Raw genomic sequence first — 21231 nt, 5'->3', positions numbered from 1 at the left:
TTTTACATGAGTTTAATATTCAAAAAAGCCATATATTTTAAGTATTAGATTTTATCATCTTCTTTTTTAAGAATAAAAATTTGTCATCATGATGGATGCTTTAATTGGTTTTGTATATTTTTACACCATCTTGGAAGCTGTTCTTTAAAAAGGTTGGCCTATCCTAATTTCAAATAAATCCTGCCACACTATAGGTAAACAGGAGGAAACCTTCATCTGCTGATTTTTCTCCCCTTCTCAACAATGCCAACAGTCTGTGTTTTATTTATACCAAATCTGCCAATCTCATTAATTCCAGAAGTAATTTTGTTGTTGATTTAATGGAAGGGTTTTTTGAATACCAGAAGAACAAAATGGGGAATGAAAGAAAGATTCCCGTTGCCTCAATAAAGGCTTTGGAAACAAAGACACACCGTGTAACAATCTAGCAGACGGCAGGAACATAATGACAGAATGAAAATGCTATAACTAGGGAGAAAATCCCCCAAATGCAATAACTGATTGTAAATTCAATCTCAGTGGTTGGCTGCTTTCTTGAGCCTTCCAATAAAGGTAAAATATTAAATCAGTGTTATCTGGTTTTACAGAGAATATTAGTGCAAGTACTATACAGCAAGCTACTATATAGTTATTAATAGGTGGTTTCAAGAACTGCTGAAGAGAGACTATTCTGAGCAGGACCCTGTGGCTGAAACTTCATGGAATAAATAGTTACAGGCATACTATGGATAGTGTGTGTGGGTTGTCATAAATTTCTTAAAGGAATAATTTTGGCAACTGCATTCCTTAGTCTTGGGCTGTTTTTAAGATTTCTTAGGCTAAGCAACAGATAGGATTCAAGGTTCTGCTTGGATCTAATTAAGTTGGATAAATGGAAGAAATTGTTAGAAGAAATTGAAGAAATTGATAATTGTTGAGATTTACACAGGGAAATTTGCTGAATCGACGAGTTTACTCTAGCCATCGAGTTTACTCTAGCCATCAGGAGAGGCGGATAATAAATAAAATGTATCATCATCATCATCATCATCATCATCATCATCATCTGACAAGTATTAAGTGAGACATAAGTGATGACCAATTTTGAAAAGTGGTTATTTCCTCCAGTGTGGTCTTGGAAAATATGATGCTTTTATACCTGCAAACTCACTGCTAATCTTTCATCACTTGAATTATTTTATTGTATAGTTAAGAAGAACTGAGATGCTCTGAGAAATGGTTTCAGCAATACCTTCTAATAGGGCATTTAGAACTGATGTTAAAAGCAATTCAGTAGATCAGAATTATAATACAGTAGTTTATCCGTGAGACAATTAATCATCAATTGCAACTTACCTCTGTGGTTGTGTGGCATAGCTGTTATCATAAGCCTCATAACTTGATTCATCGTATTCACCCCCATATCCATCATCATATCCCTACAAAAACAACAACAATCTAATTTAGGAGGCAGGTACATTATGAAAAGCATTAGGCTGAAATAGAAAATCATCAACATCAACATCATCACTATCATCAACAACAACAACATCCAGGACAGCAGATCTTAGAAAATTCATAATGGGATGGATGGTGAGATGGAACAGACTTTTCTATACATAGAAGGAAAGACCTTGAATCCAAACTATTTGCAGAAACATGTATTTCAAAAGGATTATTTTTGAACCTCATTTTATTTACTACAGTAATAAAGCTCACATTGTTAAAGGAATAATATTTCAAGAAAGTTAGAATGAATGCCATTGTTTTCTCTGCGATACAATATAGAAATACTTCTTAAAATATCTGGAGGTGAATAATAGACACACAGGTAACAAATGATTGGAAGTGTATATTGTTCTCATTCATGTAACTAAGAAAGTCTTTATGTTGCATGTAGTACACAATTTCATTCTATTTTTTACTGATTTGATTTTTAGGAAAAGGACACAATATTTATAAATGTAGTTTGGAATGCATACCTTTTAGCTTTCCTGAACATTCATTACTATTTTCTATTTTAATTATTTCTGCCACAACCATTGTACAGTTTACTAATTCAGAAGTAGCCAAATGACATTACTGTGAGTGGTATTTTGAGAAGTACTCTCGTTTTTTAAAAAAAAATTCTTAGTACTGAATTTTAAAAGTGAATATTGGTTAAAATGTAAAGATGATCAACCTCTCCATAGTTTTGTTCAAATAATTTTAGCAATTTTCCAATTTCCTATATCAGTCTGAAGGATAGGAGAAACCACTCCTGAGTGGCCACCTTGTACACCACTCAGACTTTCTCCTTCAGGTAAGCTCTACTATTAGATAGCATTAGATTGTGGCATCAGATTTTGATTGTCATTAAAGGGTAGCATTAACATTTATTAACATTTATTTTAATATTATCGAGTTCTAATTGCAAAGGTGAGAAAGCGAGGTATATATCAAAATGGATAGCTTAGGGAATAAACATCTTGATTTGGCTGAGTAAGTCCAGCAAAGGGGCTTTTAGTCTCACTATTTGGACCTGATCTTTCTGAGAACTAGGGGCAAGGTTTGTCATCTGTTTTTTCTTTGTCTTCTATCTGGCTAGGTAACAGTGTTTGAAAGTGAAAGAAATTAGGGAAAATGTTGTTCCCATAAGGGTTCCTTCAATTTTAGTTTTTTAGCCCATTACAATCTCAGGAATGACTCTGTGATCATCAGGTTTATATATTACAGTGCCTGAGGCATGTACTAGGATTATTTGCATGTTAAAGAGATAAGTGTCTGGTGGGGAGGAAGGAGAAAATACTTTGTATAATTAGACACGATACAACTAAAAACAGGCATGCAAAGTTCCCAATCTAACTTGTGTCTTTTTAAATACCTTATATAAGAAAGAGAAAATTGTGACATTTGGGAGGACATGTGCATTTCATGATTTTTGTGGAAAGCACTGCAGGAGAAGAATGTTAAAAAGGTCAGAAAAATTAAACTCTTATTCAGAACACCTTTGGAATTGTAAGAGAATCTCCTGAATGTTAAGTGTCTGCTTCTTTAAACTGCTGTGCTTTCAGAAGATCCCATGGATAGGAATACTATTCTAGTTATAATAATAATAATAATAATAATAATAATAATAATAATAATTATTATTATTATTATTATTATTATTATTGGGTTGTTGTAGGTTTTTCCAGGCTATATGGCCATGTTCTAGAGGCATTTTCTCTTTGCAAGCTTTTAAACAGAGGCTGGATGGCCATCTGTCGGGGTGCTTTGAATGCAATATTCCTGTTTCTTGGCAGGGGGTTGGACTGGATGGCTTATGAGGTCTCTTCCAACTCTATAATTCTATGATACTCTGTAATTAAGACCCAAGTGATTCAAAATCTAAGGAAAAAAATCAGAATGGACATGAAGCAGTATTCCATGGTTGTCTTCAAGACCTCTGAAGCTAAGTACAAGAACATTTTATTGGTGGCTTTATATTTTTGGAATCCAAGTTTCAAGGAAATACATCTGGCCTTATCTATGTTGATTTCAAGGATGATCCTGAAGATTTTATTTTTTTTAAATACATGTTTGCTGAACATGTTGCTTCCTGAGTTTGTTGTTTGTGTTGCTTAATTAGGAAGAGGTAGTTTTAATGGGGACAGACAGATGTGTATTTTACTCACAAATGTATTAACTCATAAGTCCATTTCATCCTGAAAGGGTATTTAAATGCATATTTCATTTTAAAATTAGAAAAAATGCACTCTGAAATATCTTCTCTCACAGTATACATTTCTCAATAGATTTAATCCTAAAATATGTTTTCCTACCATTTTGAGCTAATAGCTTTTAAAGAGAATTAGGAAATGTGAAAAATTGGAAAAATTATGTGTTTCAATCTACGCACCACTCTGGAAATGCTTAGAAAATTTTTGTCTTGGGCCACAATTCCCAGATTACTCCAACCAGCATATCAAAACTGGAGATTTTGTTTAAGTCCCTTCAAGTAATATTTCCAGTATTTCTAAACAATCTATGATACAGATTTGGTTGCTTGGAAATGAGGACTGAATCATTTTTATTTTAGTATTTATAGGATTTAGTAAAGTGCCTGTCTGATGTTATGAGATGTGTGAATTTGTGTCTCTTTGTATGCTGTGTGTACATTGTGAAGTAATGCAGGATTAGATTTTGAAAAAATAAATAAAAATAAATAACCTCTAGTAAAGGCGGTTATATTGCACTGAATTTTGTGGTCTGAGTTGTCATGAGACATCAACAGAAACAAGTCAACCTTCACATCATCTCAAAGACATTTCATCTTCCACAGAGTCAGTTCTATTTGGCAACAGTCTGTTATAATAGGATTGCAGCTGACAGAAAATAATTGCATAAGGCTTTCTCCATGTGAGAAACAAACTATAGGCATGTGCAGCCGTATCAATGTAATCTATTTTGTTTATTCTTGTGAGTAGGGACATCTCTAGCACCAAGGTCATAGGAACTAAATAATCTATATTACATTTTCATTTACATTCTGTTTTTACCCATAGAATGTGTAGTTCCTATATGCCATTTTCAGAGTTAGAAATATTTGTAATAAATAAGCGATACAAAAATGGCATTCCCTCAAGCCACATTTAAATGTTTGCATACAGGGAAAACTGCTTGCAGAAGTAGTGTATGATAAGTGCAATTTAGGAGCAAAGCACACAAAAATGCATAAGAACATTTGCATAAATATTTTCCAAAAATAATGTATAAGATTGCAGTCTGGATCTGTGTAAAAGATTGCAGGCAACCTATAAACAAAGTGAAACACATCTATAATCTTAGATTTACCCTTTTGAAGTGGGTTTGTCCTTTCCCTTCATGGTCTGTTAGGAGCCATTACATCACCTTACAGTAGTAGGACAACAAGTGCATCTACATTGTGAAATTAATGAAGTTAATTCTTTGGTGGAGAAGAATAAAGACCTTGCAGAACTGCAGTTCCCTAGATCCCATAGCATCGAGCCTTGGCAGTTAAAAGTGGTGTCAGACTGCATTATTTCAACAGTGTAGATGTACCCAACTAGAAAGCAGGTATTTTCCACAGTATTGGACTGAGAGCCAGGAGACAAAGGGGCTCACTCACACCTATAAGGCTACCATATCATTCATTTTATTAAAAAATAATAAAATAGCAATATGTACAATTTAGTTGCATACAAAAATAACACTGGAATTTCTATTATATTTTCAAGCTACTAAAAGATCATCAACATTTTTAAAAAATATTGTCTAATGGTTAAGGAGGCCCATTTGCCATTGCGCAAACTGACACTCCAACCAGTCCGCTACTTGTTTTCCAACTCTACTGGATGCCACTTCTCTGAGCACTGTTTCCAGTGAAGGTTGCAGTTAGGGTTGTATGTGCTCAATTGATATGACAGAAAAGAGGGAGAAAGGAATGACAAAAGAAAACAAATCATGCTCATTTTCAGGTATTCAATCTATACAGAGAAAGGCTGAAAATGTGATATGAAAGGGAGGATGTGTATGAAAGCCTCCCCCCTCTCAGTTTAAAAACTGATATCTGTAGTTCCTTATTTTTCTTCTTCACCCCACCTTTATGCTTTGCCGTCATATCTCTGAGATTATAAGGCTGCAGGCAGGGACTATCTCGTTTGGTATTGATCTTGTGTAAGCCGCTGTGGGAGTTTGTTGGGCCGAAGAGCAAGGTAAGAATTTGTTAAATAAATAAATAAAGAATGTTGATGCTATTGCTGTCAAAACATGGGAGTGTATAAGCAGAGCATCTAGGTATCATGTAGAGCCACATAACCCTAACACAGAAAAGTTGCAAGCAGTAGTATCAGAAAAGCCCTAGGCATGAAGCAATTTGTCATTGCTAACCACCTAAAGATCTACCCTAGCTGCTGGATAGCAACAACAGACTCTTCAAATATATCCCCATCTCTCAACTTCTCCAGCATAATGAAGAAAAGATGCAAACAAATTAGCAATTGTACAAAGTCTACTTTACACTGCTTCCAACAGAGATTGTTCCATATGCATCAAACTGTTTAAGGCAGCTTGCAACTGTTTAAGCCAGCTCCAAACCTGGTTATTTTTCATCTGCTACATCTTCAGTTTTTCCAAACATAATAAGGGCCACCCTCCTAAAAACCCTTTATTTTGCATTCTTAGGGCCCTTCCACACAGTCATATAACCCAGAATATCAAGGCAGAAAATCCCACAATAATGCTTTGAACTGGGTTATCTGTGTCCACATTGCCATATATTCAAAGCAGATAACGTGGGATTGTATTCAGCTGTGTGAAAGAGGCCTTAGATTCATTAAAAATTACATACTACCTACTGAGTTATAAAGGAATGAAATTCCACCGAGCAAAGACATTACTTTGACTCCTCAAGCTGTTGCCTCAGGCAGAGTCTACAGCAGAAAGGTTACAAGAATGAATTAGGCGGAGTTTTTATGATGGAGAAGAGAAACAGGGTTATTTTTTTGGAGGTGGTTCTGTAATTATAGATTTCCTTTTCCTAAGAATCTCTCCTGGTGCTGCCCTTTGTCTTGCTTTCAACTACTGCAGATGAGGTTTTTATTGGGATAGGTGCTTGAAATGAAAGGTTTATGGTGCTCTTTCTGTTTTATTATTTATTTATTTATTTATTTATTTACTTTGCTTATATACCGCTGTATCTCAAGCCTGAAGGCGACTCACAGCGGTTCACAAACAGTAAAAACAGTAGAAACAGCAGTGGTTCCATACAACATATAACAATTGACTTAACACATTATCCATAAATTACCAATAAGCAATTACAATGCACAATTATTACAAAAAACAACCGTACCCAATCTTCTCATCATCCAAGCGTAGTCCAGGTTCGTCGTCCATTGTTCCATTCCTATGTTCCATTACCAGATTGCACTAAATTACTCAAACGCCTGCACAAACATCCAGGTCTTCACCTTTTGCGGAATACCATTAGAGATGGTGCTAGTCTAATGTCCGTAGGAAGGGCGTTCCACAGCCGAGGAGCCACCACCGAGAAGGCCCTATCTCTCGTCCCCACCAGCCGAGCTTGAGAAGCAGGCGGGATCGAGAGCAGGGTCTCCCCGGAAGATCTCAAAGTCCTGGTGGGTTCATAGGCAGAGATGCGGTCAGATAGGTAGCTTGGGCCGGAACCGTTTAGGGCTTTAAAGGCCAATGCCAGCACTTTGAATTCAGCCCGGTAGCAGATCGGTAGATCAGTGGAGTTGGCGCAACAGGGGGGTTGTATGCTCCCTGCGCTCCGCTCCTGTTAAAATCATGGCTGCCGAGCGTTGGACTAGTTGGAGCTTCCGAGTTGTCTTCAAAGGCAACCCCACGTAGAGAGCGTTGCAGTAGTCTAAACGGGATGTAACCAGAGCGTGGACTACCGTGGCCAAGTCAGACTTCCCAAGGTATGGGCACAGCTGGCTCACAAGCTTTAGCTGTGCAAATGCTCCCCTGGTTACCGCCGAAACCTGGGGTTCCAGGCTCAGCGATGAGTCCAGGGTCACACCCAAGCTCCGAACCTGCGTCTTCAGGGGAAGTGCGGCCCCATCCAACACAGGCTGTAACCCTATGCCCTGTTCGGCCTTGCGACTGACCAGGAGTACCTCTGTCTTGTCTGGATTCAATTTCAATTTGTTCGCCCTCATCCAGACCATCACAGCGGCCAAGCACCGGTTCAGGACCTGGACAGCCTCCTTAGTAGTAGGTGGAAAGGAGTGACAGAGTTGGACATCATCAGCGTACAGATGACACCGTACCCCGAAACTCCGGATGATCTCCCCCAGCGGCTTCATGTAGATGTTAAACAACATGGGAGACAATATTGAGCCCTGAAGAACCCCACAAGACAATGGTTGTGGGGTTGAACAGGTGTCCCCCAACAATACCTTCTGAGATCGACCCTCCAGGAATGACCGGAGCCACTGCAAAACAGTACCTCCAAGACCCATCCCTGCGAGGCGTCCCAGAAGGATACCGTGGTCGACGGTATCGAAGGCCGCTGAGAGGTCCAGCAGCACCAACAGGGACACACTCCCCCTGTCGAGCTTCCGGTGCAGATCATCCACTAAGGCGACCATATTTGATGGTTTAAATGTTCTTATTATATTTTATATCATTTCTTAGAAAGATTTTCCTTTGAAAGTTGATTAGGAGTCTTAAATAAAAATACAAATTGGGAAAAGTGGGTTTGATGTAACATTTTAGATGTTCCCTTAACATTAATGTATACAAAGCATGCCAAGGATGGGCACTGTGTGGCCTTGCAGATATTGTTGGACAACAGTTTGTAGCATTTCTTATCCCTGGAACTTGCAGCCCAACAAATATCTGGAAATCTGCATGGTTCCTAAATCTAGGCTTTGCTCTAGTTCTCTGGTAAAGAAGTACATGATATTATTGCTGCAATTTTAAACAAAAGTTTAAGCATTCCTCCTGACTTCTGTACCATTTGCAATGAACATTTCAGATATGGCATATTTTCTATGCAATTGTTTGAAGAGCATTCGGTTCACTTTTCAGAATAAAACCACTGTAAATATTGCCCCCTTTTTATACCTTGTTGCATCAACACATATATCTCTAAGTGCTTTATCAGATTAGTGCTTTAAAGAGGGCAGTGCCGCATTTTGGCATCTTCTGCTGTCTGTAGAATTCTGGGAAATGACATGATTCCCTGCCTCCCAGTTTCATTGGCTGTAGAACACTGAGGTCCAAAAAGCAGGCAACAGCAGAGGGGATATGCTGGACAGCATGGTGAATCCTGCGGAGAAATCTAGCACCACACATCACCCAAATTGCCACTTTCCCCATCACATGGGGAAAGCGTTGCTGACTGGCTTCCCCCATGCTTGCCCAGTTCTAATTAATGAGAACATAGGAAGCTTCCTTTGTTCTCAGGGCTCTGCTTTAGGATACTTCCAGGATGGAAATAGGACAGGGCCCTGTAAACAGAACAGAGCCCTGAAAAGGACTCCATTGGGCTCCACCCTGGAAGCGTTCTAGGACAGAGCCCTAGAATAGTCTAGAATAGACTAGAATAGAGTAATAGAGTTGGAAGAGACCACACAGGCCATCTAGTTCAATCTCCTGCCATGCAGGAAAAGCACAAGCAAAGTATCAGGGACACAAAGTATCAGGATGACAGATGGCTATCTAGCCTCTGTTTAAAAGTTTCCAAAGATTTTCTGATAGTGGTCTGACAGTCACTGCGCATCCTCTCTATTTCTGCAGTAAATAGCAAAAGCCAAGAGACTTACACTGCAAATCAGTACATTGCAATTCATTTGATAGATTACAAAGGGTAATTTCTGCCATCTATTCATTGCCTGCTTTCTGTGCTATATTTCAGCTTTTGTGTCATTACACTTGGATCTATGTCTTTAGCAATACTGTCGTCTTTCTGGGGTGATTATGAATGGATCATATTTTGGTGACTCATTCTTTTCTTGGATCCATCATGCATCTTCTACTGATTCTGGGATTCTCCATATTCCAACAGGATTGTGATACTAAAGTGTTTAAGAATCATAGAATCATAGAGTTGGAAGACACCACATAAGATATTTAGTGCAACCCCCTGCCATGCAGGAAAAGCATAATCAAAGTATCCCTGACAGATGGCCATCCAGCCTCTGTTTAAAAGTTTCCAAGGAGCTGTTGCACCGTAGACCTGGAATACCCAACACCACACAATGTTCAGATAATCCAACAAGTAAACATTTATTAATGAGTAAGCATAAAAGGGGAAAAAAAGCAAGTCAAAATGAGATCAGCAAAAGTACCCAATGAGATCAAGAGTTCATCAGGTTTTGAACCAAGGCATCAAAAAGCAACCCACAGAGACTTGGATTAACACAAAGAAAAAGAATACTTAGGCAGGGTATTGTTCAAAAGTTATATCCATAAACATGAAAACACAAAAAAGGCAAAACCTTCAAAAACATGAATCATAAACAGGAATCTACCCAAGGATACTGAAATACAGGAACCAGGAACTTAGAACTAAAAGCCAAGAGCCGTTTCCCCTTTTTACAATCTTGTTTCCACTAAAAGTCTAAGAGTCCAGAAGCCGCTAACGGCCTCAATCCCTCCCATGAGATCACTTCTCACACACCTGCTTTTTCTCTCCTTATCTCTAAACCTCTGAGAAAAACAAGTTTGTCTTTGTTTTACATTCTGCCTCCTAACTTCAAGGTGACTCGATCTGGAAAAACCTTCATCTCCCACATTCTCCTCCGAAGGCCACAAAGACCTATTCTCATGGGAACTGATATCACTTTTTCCTGTTGCCTGGGAACAGCCTAGAGATTCCAAAACATCTCCCTCCAGGCTCCTGCTATCCTTCACAGACTTCTCGTAAATTGCAGGTTGCAAGCTCCAAATCCTCTTCCTCATCCTCTGAGTACTCAGAAAGCCCATCCAATGCTTGCCAGGTTGCAACATGAATTTCCACCACAATCCCAGGCAGAGAGCTCTACTGTTGAACAGCTCATATGCTCAGAAGGTACTTCCTAATATTCAGGAATCTCCTTTCCTGTAATTTGAACCTATTGCTCTGGGTCCTGGACTCAAGAACAGCAAAAATAACAAGCTTGGTCCCTTTTCCTTATGACACCTTTTCACATATTCTCTCAACATTCACTTCTGCAGGCTAAATATACCCATTTCTTTAAGAAGCTCCTCATAGGGCATGGTTTCCAGACCTTTCATCATTTTAGTTGCCCTCCTCTGGACATCCTCCAGCTTGTCAATATCTCTTTTGAACTGTGGTGCACAGAATTGGACACAGTATTCCAGGTGAGATCTAACCAAAGCAGAGTACAAAGACACCATAACTTCCCTCCATCTAGACACTATACTCCTTTTGATGCAGCCCAAAATCCCATTGGCCTTTTAAGCTGCTGCATCACACTGTTGGTTCATGTTCAACTTGTTGTCCATGAAAATTCCAAGTTCTCACATGGACTGTTAATCCAGCCATCACCCATTTTGTATCTTTGCATTTCATTTTTTTCTGCCTAAGTGTAGTATCTTACATTTGTCCTTGCTGAAATTCATTTTGTTAGTTTTGGCCCAGCTTTCTAATCTTTTAATCTTTTGAATTCTGATCCTGTCCTCTGGAGTATTAGCTATCCATTCTAATTTGGTGTCATCTGCAAACTTGATAAACATGCCCTCTAAACATTCATCAAAGTCATTAATAAAGATGTTGAATAGTACTGGGCCCAGGACTGAACCCTACAGCACTCTACTAATCGCTTTTTTTCCAGGATGAAGAGGAACCATTGGTGAGCATCCTTTGGGTTCGATCACTTAATTAATCACAGATCCACTTTTTTACACTTCTTGAAGATAGGGAAAACATTTGCTCTCCTCTAGTCTGCTGAGACTTCTCCTGTTCTCTAAGAATTCTCAAAGATTATTGCCAGTGATTCTGAAATTGTTTCTACTAGTTCTTTCAATATTCTTGGATGTAGTTCTTCTGGTCCTGGAGACTTGAATTGATTTAGCATACCCAGGTATTCCTGGACTACTAATTTAGTTATTTTGGATTGCATTTCCCCTGTTACCTCATCCACTCCATATTATTCAGGTTAAACACCGATCTCCTTTTGGGAGATGATTGAGGCAAAAAAGGTGTTGAGCAGGTCTGCCTTTTCCCTATCCCCTGTTAGCATTTCACCACCTTTTCCTTTTTATTGGTTTTAATCTCTCTGGCAAGCCTAAGTTCATTTTGTGTTTTAGCCTTATGAACCTTTTCCCTACAGATGTTGGTTATATGTTTGAATTCCTCTTTGGTGATTTCCCACCTTTCCATTTCTTGTGCATGTCTCTTTTAAATCTTATCTCAGTTAAAAGTTCTTTGGACATATATTCTGGTTGTTTTACACTTACATTTTTTCTCCTTGCTGGCACTGTTTGCAATTGTGCCTTCAGTATCTTACTTTTAAGAAACTTCCATTCACCATTAACTCGCTTCTCTTTTAGTATTCCTTTACATGGAACCAAACACAGTATTTTCTTGAATTTCCTGAAGTCAGTTCTCCTAAAGTCTATTATCTGTGTTTGACTTCTCTTAGTTTCATCCTTCCTTTGTATCACAAACTCTAGGAGTACATGGTCATTCCCACCCAAGGATCCCACCACTTCCACTCCATTGACCAGATCCTCAGTGTTGGTTATGATCAGATCCAGAATAGCTTATCCCCTTGTTGCCTCTTCTACCTTCTGGACAATAAAATTGTCTGCAAGTCAAGTGAGGAATTTGTTGGACTTTGTATTTTTGTCAAAGTTTGTTTTCCAATAAATATCAGAGTAGCTGAAGCCTCCCCCCCCCCCCCCATTACTACTATATCTCTTCTTTCAATCTGATTTGTCATCTAGTCAAGAAAGGCTCCATCCAGTTCTTCCATCTGGGTTAGAGGTCTACAATAGATGCCCACAACTATATCTTTTCCAGTCCTTGTTCCCTTAATTGTTACTCAGATGCTTTCAACCTGATTTCCAGGAATGAAGTCTTGCATTTCTTCACGTGTGTAAATATTTTGACATATAATGCTATTCCACCCCTTCCATTGCTACATTCCAATCATAAGATTCGTCCCACCAGGTTTCAGTTATGCCTATTACACTGTAACTGTTTTGTTGTGTTAGGAGCTCCAGCTCCTCTTGTTTATTTCTTATGCCCGTGATGGCAAACCTATGACACAAGTGTCAGTACTAACACGCGTAGCCATTTCTACTGACACGCTCCCACCGGATATTATTTGTTTATTTATTTTATGCCATTTAAAAAAATAAATAGGAAAGAAATTATTATTTTGCAATGTTACCTAAATATTAAGGAGTTTCATATTTAAACTGAATGATAAATACTATTACTTTGCTATATTATTCAAATATTAAAATGCATTAAATTAAATGTCAAATTTAAAAATATTTAATTATTAATATTTAGGTAACATTGCAAAATAATATTGGTTTATGTAATTATTAAGTAAACGAATATTATTTTGCATTGTTTCCTAAATATTAAGGAGTTACATATTTAAATTAAATTAAATGATAAATAATACTTTGCTATATTTCAGAATGCCTCAAATGAAATGGTAAATTGAATTTCAATTTGAAATTTAATTTAATGCATTTTAATTTAATGCATTTTAAATATTTTTAATATATGCCTTAATATATATATATATATATATATGCCTTAAATGAAATGGTAAATTAAATAAAAAAATATTATTTTGCAAGTTACTTTATTGTTATTGCATTATTATTATTATTATTAGAAATACATTAAATAGCACATTAAATGCTAGAAATACATGTAAATTAAATTAAAAATAAATAATATTTTGTTGGGTTTTTAAAATTATATTTTTATTAAACACTCCAAAAAGGATATTATTTACATAAAGAGAGGTAGAACAACATGATAAGAGAGAAAGTGGGAATTACAATTATATATTTTTTGTTATTTAAACTAAATATTGCGAAATTATGTTTTTTTTCTTGAAGTGACACACCACCTGAATTATGCTCAGTTTTTTGGCGAATTTTGACACACCACGCTCAAAAGGTTGCCCATCACTGTCCTATGCTCTGAGCATCTAACCCCGTGGGACATTCCCCTTAGCTGTTTATTTGAGATTATTGTTCCCTTGCTGCTTGGTACTTGTTGTGTTTGTCCTACCCTCTCTTTAGCCTTTTGTCTGTTCACTCCGGCCTTGATAAACTACTGTTCCCAAGGCCAATGAGATAAGCCTCATAGTCTTACTGGTATTAACACAGCTCTTAAAAATATTAGATAAATATTGTCAAATCTGACAGTCTGAGAACCCTTTCAAAGCAAATAATATAGTTATTTTAAAAGGCCCCAAGACTTCATAATAGATGCTGATGTGCAATGCAATGTACAGCGCTGATTTTATTTTTATTGACAGACTTGAGATTTCTCTCAGCATAATCACACTGGAGCTTTTTGTTATTAGTTTTGCAGGAAATCCTTCCACCAGTCTATTTCCTCTAGTTGCATAGAGAGATATGGGGGAGTGAGATAGGGTGTTAGTGGGCAAATATCACTACACAGGCCAGGCCCGTAGCCAGGATTTTGATTCAGGGGGAGCTGAGTTTGATTTTTTTTGGGGGGGGGGCTGAGTCTGAGTGAAAGAGGGTCTACCCTAGCAAACCTTTTGTATCGATACCCCAATACCCCATGCATATGGGATATATTGAGCATGGTGATCAGATCATGATACGAATAAACATAACAGTTTAAATAATGTACCAGCAAGGCCTTCTCGTAGACCACCATGAGAATTGGGGGGGGGGGGGGCTGAAGCCCCTCAACCCCCCCCCCCCCGGCTACATGCCTGACACAGGCATACTCTGGTTACCAAAGTGTTTATGTCTGTGCAGGCAATATTCTATGTGCAAGAAACAATGTGCAAATTTTGCACAAAACAAGTCTCAAGCTGTGAATAGACCACAGGGCCTTGAAGCCTTACACTATGTAGTGGAGTGGTGAACAAGCAAAAAATAACCCACGATCCACGTGATTACTAAACACGATTTAGGACTTCATCTTGACATAATTGACCTATAATTTAGTTGTACTAGGCATAATTTCAAATAAATGTATCTACGTTGTATTGTGTTATATTGATAAATCAAGTGATGATAAATAACATAAATTGCACTAGTAACCTTGCTACCCTGTTAATTCCATTTATTATCTTGTGTCTTATTCTGGGTGCTGGGTACTAGCAGTTGCCAAGGATATTTCTTCTTTTTATTCTGCATGCATCTTGTAGTATGAGCAGGTCTTCTGGAAGGAATGCAGTTTATTATGGGCACTTCCACACAGCCCTTTATCCCAGGAGCATCCATGTTTTAGTTGCATAGTCATCGCATTCCTGAAATGGTTAAGCTTCTTTACAACCTTTTACATTTTTTCCTACCTCCTTCCCTCACTAGTGCCCTTTCAATGTGGTTGCCCTTTCCAAAGTTAAAAGCTCCTTTTTCTTGGCATATTCTTCTACAAAAATTTCAAACTCTTTTTATGAGCACGGTTTCTTAACATCTCGGCATGCTTCCCTCAAGTTAATTTCACTAAAATTAAGGATTGCCTGTTTTTATGGATCCAAGAATTAAATGTTCCAGAAAGTTATCATGTTGTCTAGACATTTTATCTCTGTTCCATAATCTCTGATGAACTTTACACAGTCACTGTGAGAAAAAAATGAAGCCATTCCATATTTGCAATCATCCAGAAATTGTTCAGGTACTCTTTAGTGCATCTCTACACTTTCTTGCCCCTCTTTACCCACACAAAGTTTTAAAATGCTGTGTATTTCAGTACAAGGAACAAAAAGCAAAAGGCAAAGGAAGTGACATGAGTAAATTACCTGTTTTAAACTGTTTTACTGTTGTGCTTTTAACACAATTGTATGGGTTTTCTTTTTTCTTTTGCATTTTTGGCTCATGTGACTGAAAAAAGATGGGAAACTAAGCAAATACATAAATAAATGTCTTATTTTCCATGCAAAAAAAGCGAATTTATATATGTTTTTGTGCCAATAGAAGAGGATGTGCTAGTCTTTTTGTCAATGTGCATCATCACATTTGAAGTATCTCATTGCTTTACCGATGCACCAAGTATACACTAAAGTGCTCTGCCAAACTAAAAATTTAAGGATTCCATACCATTGATCCATAGTATCAAACTGCATTAATTCTATAGTGTAGAGCCACTGAGTGTTTCCAGGTCAGCAGGATCCCATTCACTGAAATTCCTGGACCTAAACTTAAGACTGATACATGTGTGATTTTCCAATGCCATTAGGAGCCATAGAGTTGAGGCAGGCAAGGATTGGGAGGAGGAATGGAAGTACATCTTGGTTGGCTGGTTGACAATATAGGGGACGCCAGACAAGTGGGCCTAGAATCAGAGTAAAAACCATCCAGACGGGGCCCTTACACCTTATTCAGTTATAGCAGCATGCTTCTACTCTCACTGCCATGGTCAAATCCTGTGTTATCCTGGGTCTTATAGTTTGATGAGACACTATATATCTCTGGCTTAAAGATTTTTTTTGTTTTTAATTTACAATACCATAAGGTAAAGGTAAAAGTTTACCTTGACATTAAGTCTACTCATGTATGGCTCTGGGGGGTGGTGCCCATCTTCATTTCTAAGCTGAACAGCTGGTGTTGTCCATAGACACCTCCAAGGTCATGTGGCTGGCATGACAGCATGGAGTGATGTTACTTTCCTGTTATGCCGTTACCTATTGATCTATTCACATTTGCATGTTTTCGAACTGATAGGTTGGCAGAAGCTGGGCCTAAAGCGGAGCTCACCCCCAACCTTTCGGTCAGCAATTTCAGCAGCTCAGCAATTTAACCCACTGTGTCACCAGGGGCCCCACAATACCATAGCATTTCATATAGAATAGATAGGGAATAAATTGACAATACATGTGAAAAAAAACAAATCTCATGAATGGTGCCCAATACCATAGGATCACATATAGTATATATAGGACCACTTTGTGGCTTTTGGCCCACCCTATATATCACACTGGCTCACATACAAAATCTTCATCGTGTTTCCATGTCTCTCATCAATATGCCAAAGCTGAAAGTTAACACTTGCTTGACAGACATTAAAAGTACTTCTCAAAGCACTGCTGTTTCTACTTCCGATTCAGAAGAAGAAGTCTCACAAATTATATTTGAACAGACACAGACTAGTGATAATTAGAAAAGATATTTTGGGTTTGATGTATGGTTCTTTATTTAAGGAATGGCCAGGTATTAGGGCCAGTACAGAACTTTTGTCTTGGTTTTAGAAGATATGCATGAATAATGAGTCCAGAGAAAAAGATTTTTCATTCTTGTACAGAAGCTATTGCCAAAAGGTCATGTATAATTAAATGTTACACATTGAATCAAGGGGGGGAAATGCTTGGGGTTAGGGCTGAAATAGTGTGACAGTCAAAAGACTATGGAAAAAGTGATAATTTTATTAATGAATTAAAATATATAGGTAATACGCTTGCCTTGAATTTGGGCACTGTAAAGAGTCACAGCAGCTAAAAAAACCCCAAGGCATCTATGCTATTATCTTGGGAAGGCAAAACTGTTTCCTTCAGAATATTTTTATTTGTTCTTTTGAATCTAGCTGTAAATACGTTCTACATAATTAATTTTACTTTATTTATTTAAAGCATGTCCTCTGTTCTTCAGATGAAAATGCTCAGCACTTACTTACTCCATTTCTAGCACAATACTTTACCCTAGGGCATGTGCTTACATTATAAATCCCATTGTATTTTGTAATAAAAATGTTTAATTTTAGCTGGATTTATCCAGGTCCCAGTTCTGCTCTATGCCATTAAATCACCTCTTTGTTCTTTGATGCTTTTGCATTCATAATATTTAAACATGGTAAATAAAACCTGGTTTAAACTACATTACTTAGATGAACTGCCTTAAATTAATGGGATTGCATTTTTAACAATCTATGCCTTTTATATTGGGTTGTAAGATTTACACCATGCAATTATATAAAAGCTATTGTCCACGTTAAGATTACAGAATTGTTTAGTTTATAAAATGTAGCCAATTCAAAGGCAGGGAATCTTTTTCTTTTTCTTTTGGCATGCTAGACAACTTACAAGTAACATGCCTGCCAGTGTTACTTCTCTGGCTAGACTTTGGCTAATTCGATTCTGAAACTCAGCATTGGATTGTTTGCAGTTTTTACTTCGTTATTCTGGCTGGACTTTGAAGTACTCAAGAATTTGGGCTTCATTGTTAGTGGGCTCCTGGCTTTAGTTTATCCTCCTATCCTAAGCTCCTGTTATTATGGTGAGTTTATCACACATTACAGTTAAAATGGTGTAAAATGCTTTAATTCTACAGTGTAGGTGCATTCAAGGATCAATGAACCATCATCAAAGAGACAAGATCAATTGGTGTATCCAGTCCCAGGACTTTCATCCCAATCTTCTCACACCAAGAACTTATATCACCGGGGTTCTCAATATTCAGCATAGATGTTTAGAGGTTGTGGGGGTTTCAGGAGGAAGACGTTGTCAATTATGACAGAAGCAACGGGATCGATTAGCCAATGCATACATTATGATGCATTGTTCTTGGATTTACATTGTTTGTGTAACTCATGTTCCTGGGAATGTTCATAGTTCATTTAGCTCAATTTACATCCTAAGACTGGAGCATTAATCTGATAAAATAGTGGCTGCTGCACAGCTATCGTTGCTGTTAGAAAATAGATAGAAAAAAAAAACAGAATGAAATTTGCATTTCAGACCCATTGCACACATTAAGTGTGTGTGCGCACGTGTGCTTGTGTGTGGGCGGAGGGGGGGGAGAGTAATTCAACCTTTTAAGAAGTCTGTTTTGAGTTTCATTTTTAAAACCAGTGAATAAGTTTATACAAATATACAGTAGGGTAGAGTGTGTCAATCTATCGGAGTCACAGGAAGGTTCAAACTTTTATTCTCTTTAATCTCCCCCACATTTTCAATTCCTATGATAAAAGTTACCATTTTTAGGATTCTTATCCAACCACAATCTCCTTTAGGACTGTACTTATTGGAATCTGCTGCAACCCAACAGTTGATCCATATTCTCCTGAGTGAGAGATATCAAAACTAGGACAGAGATGTGTGGGAGGCTGACTTGAACATGAAGAGAGACCTAGTATATGATGCATCTCAGCAGCAGTGAGAAAGCACAGATGTAAACAGTGGCCAAAATCCTGCTAGTATTATATGCTGACACAAATGTTCATAAATATGTGGTTGTATTTTTTTCAGCCTTTGAGCCATTGCCTTATTCCATTCCTGGTTGCATAAGCAGCATTCCACAAATGTAATCACTGCAGATGGTGCTGAAGTATTTACCCTCTGATTTATTGAGATTGTAGAGAAAGCTATTGGACTTTCAAGACAAAAGGACAATAAGTAAATACATTGACTGACATGCAGTTGGTTGCACAACATCTATACTCAGAAGAAAAATGGAGTACCACAACCCTAGCATAACTCAGTCAGTATAGATTTATGCCAAGCAATTGCCTACATGATGTTAGCTACTCAGTTAGCCATATAGCAATGTCCTGTGTAACTTTAGCCATGTGTCAGTTTCCTGTAAAGTTTAGTTTACAGGCACAGCTTGCAAAAGTTACTTTACTGGTCGATACTTTCCAAATTCTTCAAGCCAGAGATTCTAGCTGGGTATTCCTGGAAGCTGCCATTGAAAAATTTATTTTTGCATGCTCTGGTGATGGGAAAATAGTACCAGGGCACTTAAAGCCTCCTTTTGCCTGACTTTTGGTATTTAACTTTACAACAGAGAATTGGGGGCCAAGTCATAGCCATCTAATTTGTGCATTTTGTAACGTTTGTTTGTTTTGCTCTTAACAGCCTTTAGACATGGTTGGCACTATTATTCCTGCCAAGGAGATACTGAATAAATGGACTGCATTGTATATTTTTGTGAGAGAATGTCAAAAGCGTGTTTCCACATAGCCTGCCTCTGTTATCATGGAAACATGCTTACCTGAAAGCGAGAAACTCTATAGAGAAATAATGAGTTGTATTTCTATATAAAGCATATTTCTTGCATCCTCACATCTGAGTGGCTCCTTTTAAGAAGGTCCTATCTTGTGCTTGTGTAATTGTCAAGCTTTCATTTCTTTAGATAGCCATGCTGTCTGAATGCAGATAATTTTGAGGCTGTTGACAACAACGCTCTTGACAAAAGGGTAGGCACTGGATAGGGATGTTCATCATAATTCAAATCTCTGGTGAGACATTCTGTATACCTCTCCTGTTCAACAGCTATATTAGATAAATATTGTCAAATCTGACAGTCTGAGAACCCTTTCAAAGCAAATAATATAGTTATTTTAAAAGGCCCCAAGACTTCATAATAGATGCTGATGTGCAATGCAATGTACAGCACTGATTTTATTTTTATTGACAGACTTGAGATTTCTCTCAGCATAATCACACTGGAGCTTTTTGTTATTAGTTTTGCAGGAAATCCTTCCACCGGTCTATTTCCTCTAGTTGCATAGAGAGATATGGGGGAGTGAGATAGGGTGTTAGTGGGCAAATATCACTACACAGGCCAGGCCCGTAGCCAGGATTTTGATTCAGGGGGAGCTGAGTTTGATTCTGCGGGGGGGGGGGGGCTGAGTCTGAGTGAAAGAGGATCTACCCTAGCAAACCTTTTGTATCATTACCCCAATACCCCCATACATATGGGATATATTGAGCATGGTGATCAGATCATGATATGAATAAACATAACAGTTTAAATAATGTACCAGTAAGGCCTTCTCGTAGACCACCATGAGAATTGGGGGGGGGGGGGGTCTGAAGCCCCTCAACCCCCCCCCCCCCGGCTACATGCCTGACACAGGCATACTTTGGTTACCAAAGTGTTTATGTCTGTGCAGGCAATATTCTATGTGCAAGAAACAATGTGCAAATTTTGCACAAAACAAGTCTCAAGCTGTGAATAGACCACAGGGCCTTGAAGCCTTACACTATGTAGTGGAGTGGTGAACAAGCAAAAAATAACCCATGAGCCACGTGATTACTAAACACGATTTAGGACTTCATCTTGACATAATTGACCTATAATTTAGTTGTACTAGGCATAATTTCAAATAAAGGTATCTACGTTGTATTGTGTTATATTGATAAATCAAGTGATGATAAATAACATAAATTGCACTAGTAACCTTGCTACTCTGTTAATTCCATTTATTATCTTGTGTCTTATTCTGGGTGCTGGGTACTAGCAGTTGCCAAGGATATTTCTTCTTTTTAATCTGCATACATCTTGTAGTATGAGCAGGTCTTATGGAAGGAATACAGTTTATTATGGGCACTTCCACACAGCCCTTTATCCCAGGAGCATCCACGTTTAAAAAACTTGGATGTTTCTGGGCCCCTATCAACACAAACTCCAGAAAGCGCATGATTTCTGGGGTGGGTGTTCAGATTTTCTTCCGGGACTGGCTCAGGAGAACACCTGGAGACTCAACCCCACTCCCCCAAAACCCTAAAACCCCCTTTAAATCTAAGGAAAACTTACTCGGCCTCAAGTAGAGTGTTGGCGGAGCTCTCCCAGTGCGTAGAAAAGTGTGTGTGTGGGGGAGGTATTTTCCTCCCCTCCCGCTCT

The 21231-nt window shown here is 38.0% G+C and overlaps 1 protein-coding gene across 3 annotated transcripts in view; it reads right to left on the bottom strand.

Annotated features, from left to right (window-relative positions):
- KHDRBS2 (KH RNA binding domain containing, signal transduction associated 2) overlaps positions 1-21231 on the bottom strand; it is a 410517-nt gene that overhangs the window by 64005 nt on the left and 325281 nt on the right. For all 3 annotated transcript variants that reach the window (XM_067468040.1, XM_067468036.1, XM_067468041.1), the window contains exon 7: positions 1336-1418. In XM_067468040.1, coding sequence (XP_067324141.1) covers positions 1336-1418 — 83 coding nt within the window. The remainder of the gene's footprint in view (positions 1-1335; positions 1419-21231) is intronic.

This window comes from Anolis sagrei, chromosome 1 (genome assembly GCF_037176765.1).
Source record: "Anolis sagrei isolate rAnoSag1 chromosome 1, rAnoSag1.mat, whole genome shotgun sequence".
In the NCBI taxonomy this organism is placed as follows: Eukaryota; Metazoa; Chordata; class Lepidosauria; order Squamata; family Dactyloidae; genus Anolis; species Anolis sagrei.
This window is presented reverse-complemented; position numbering and strand designations above follow the sequence as displayed.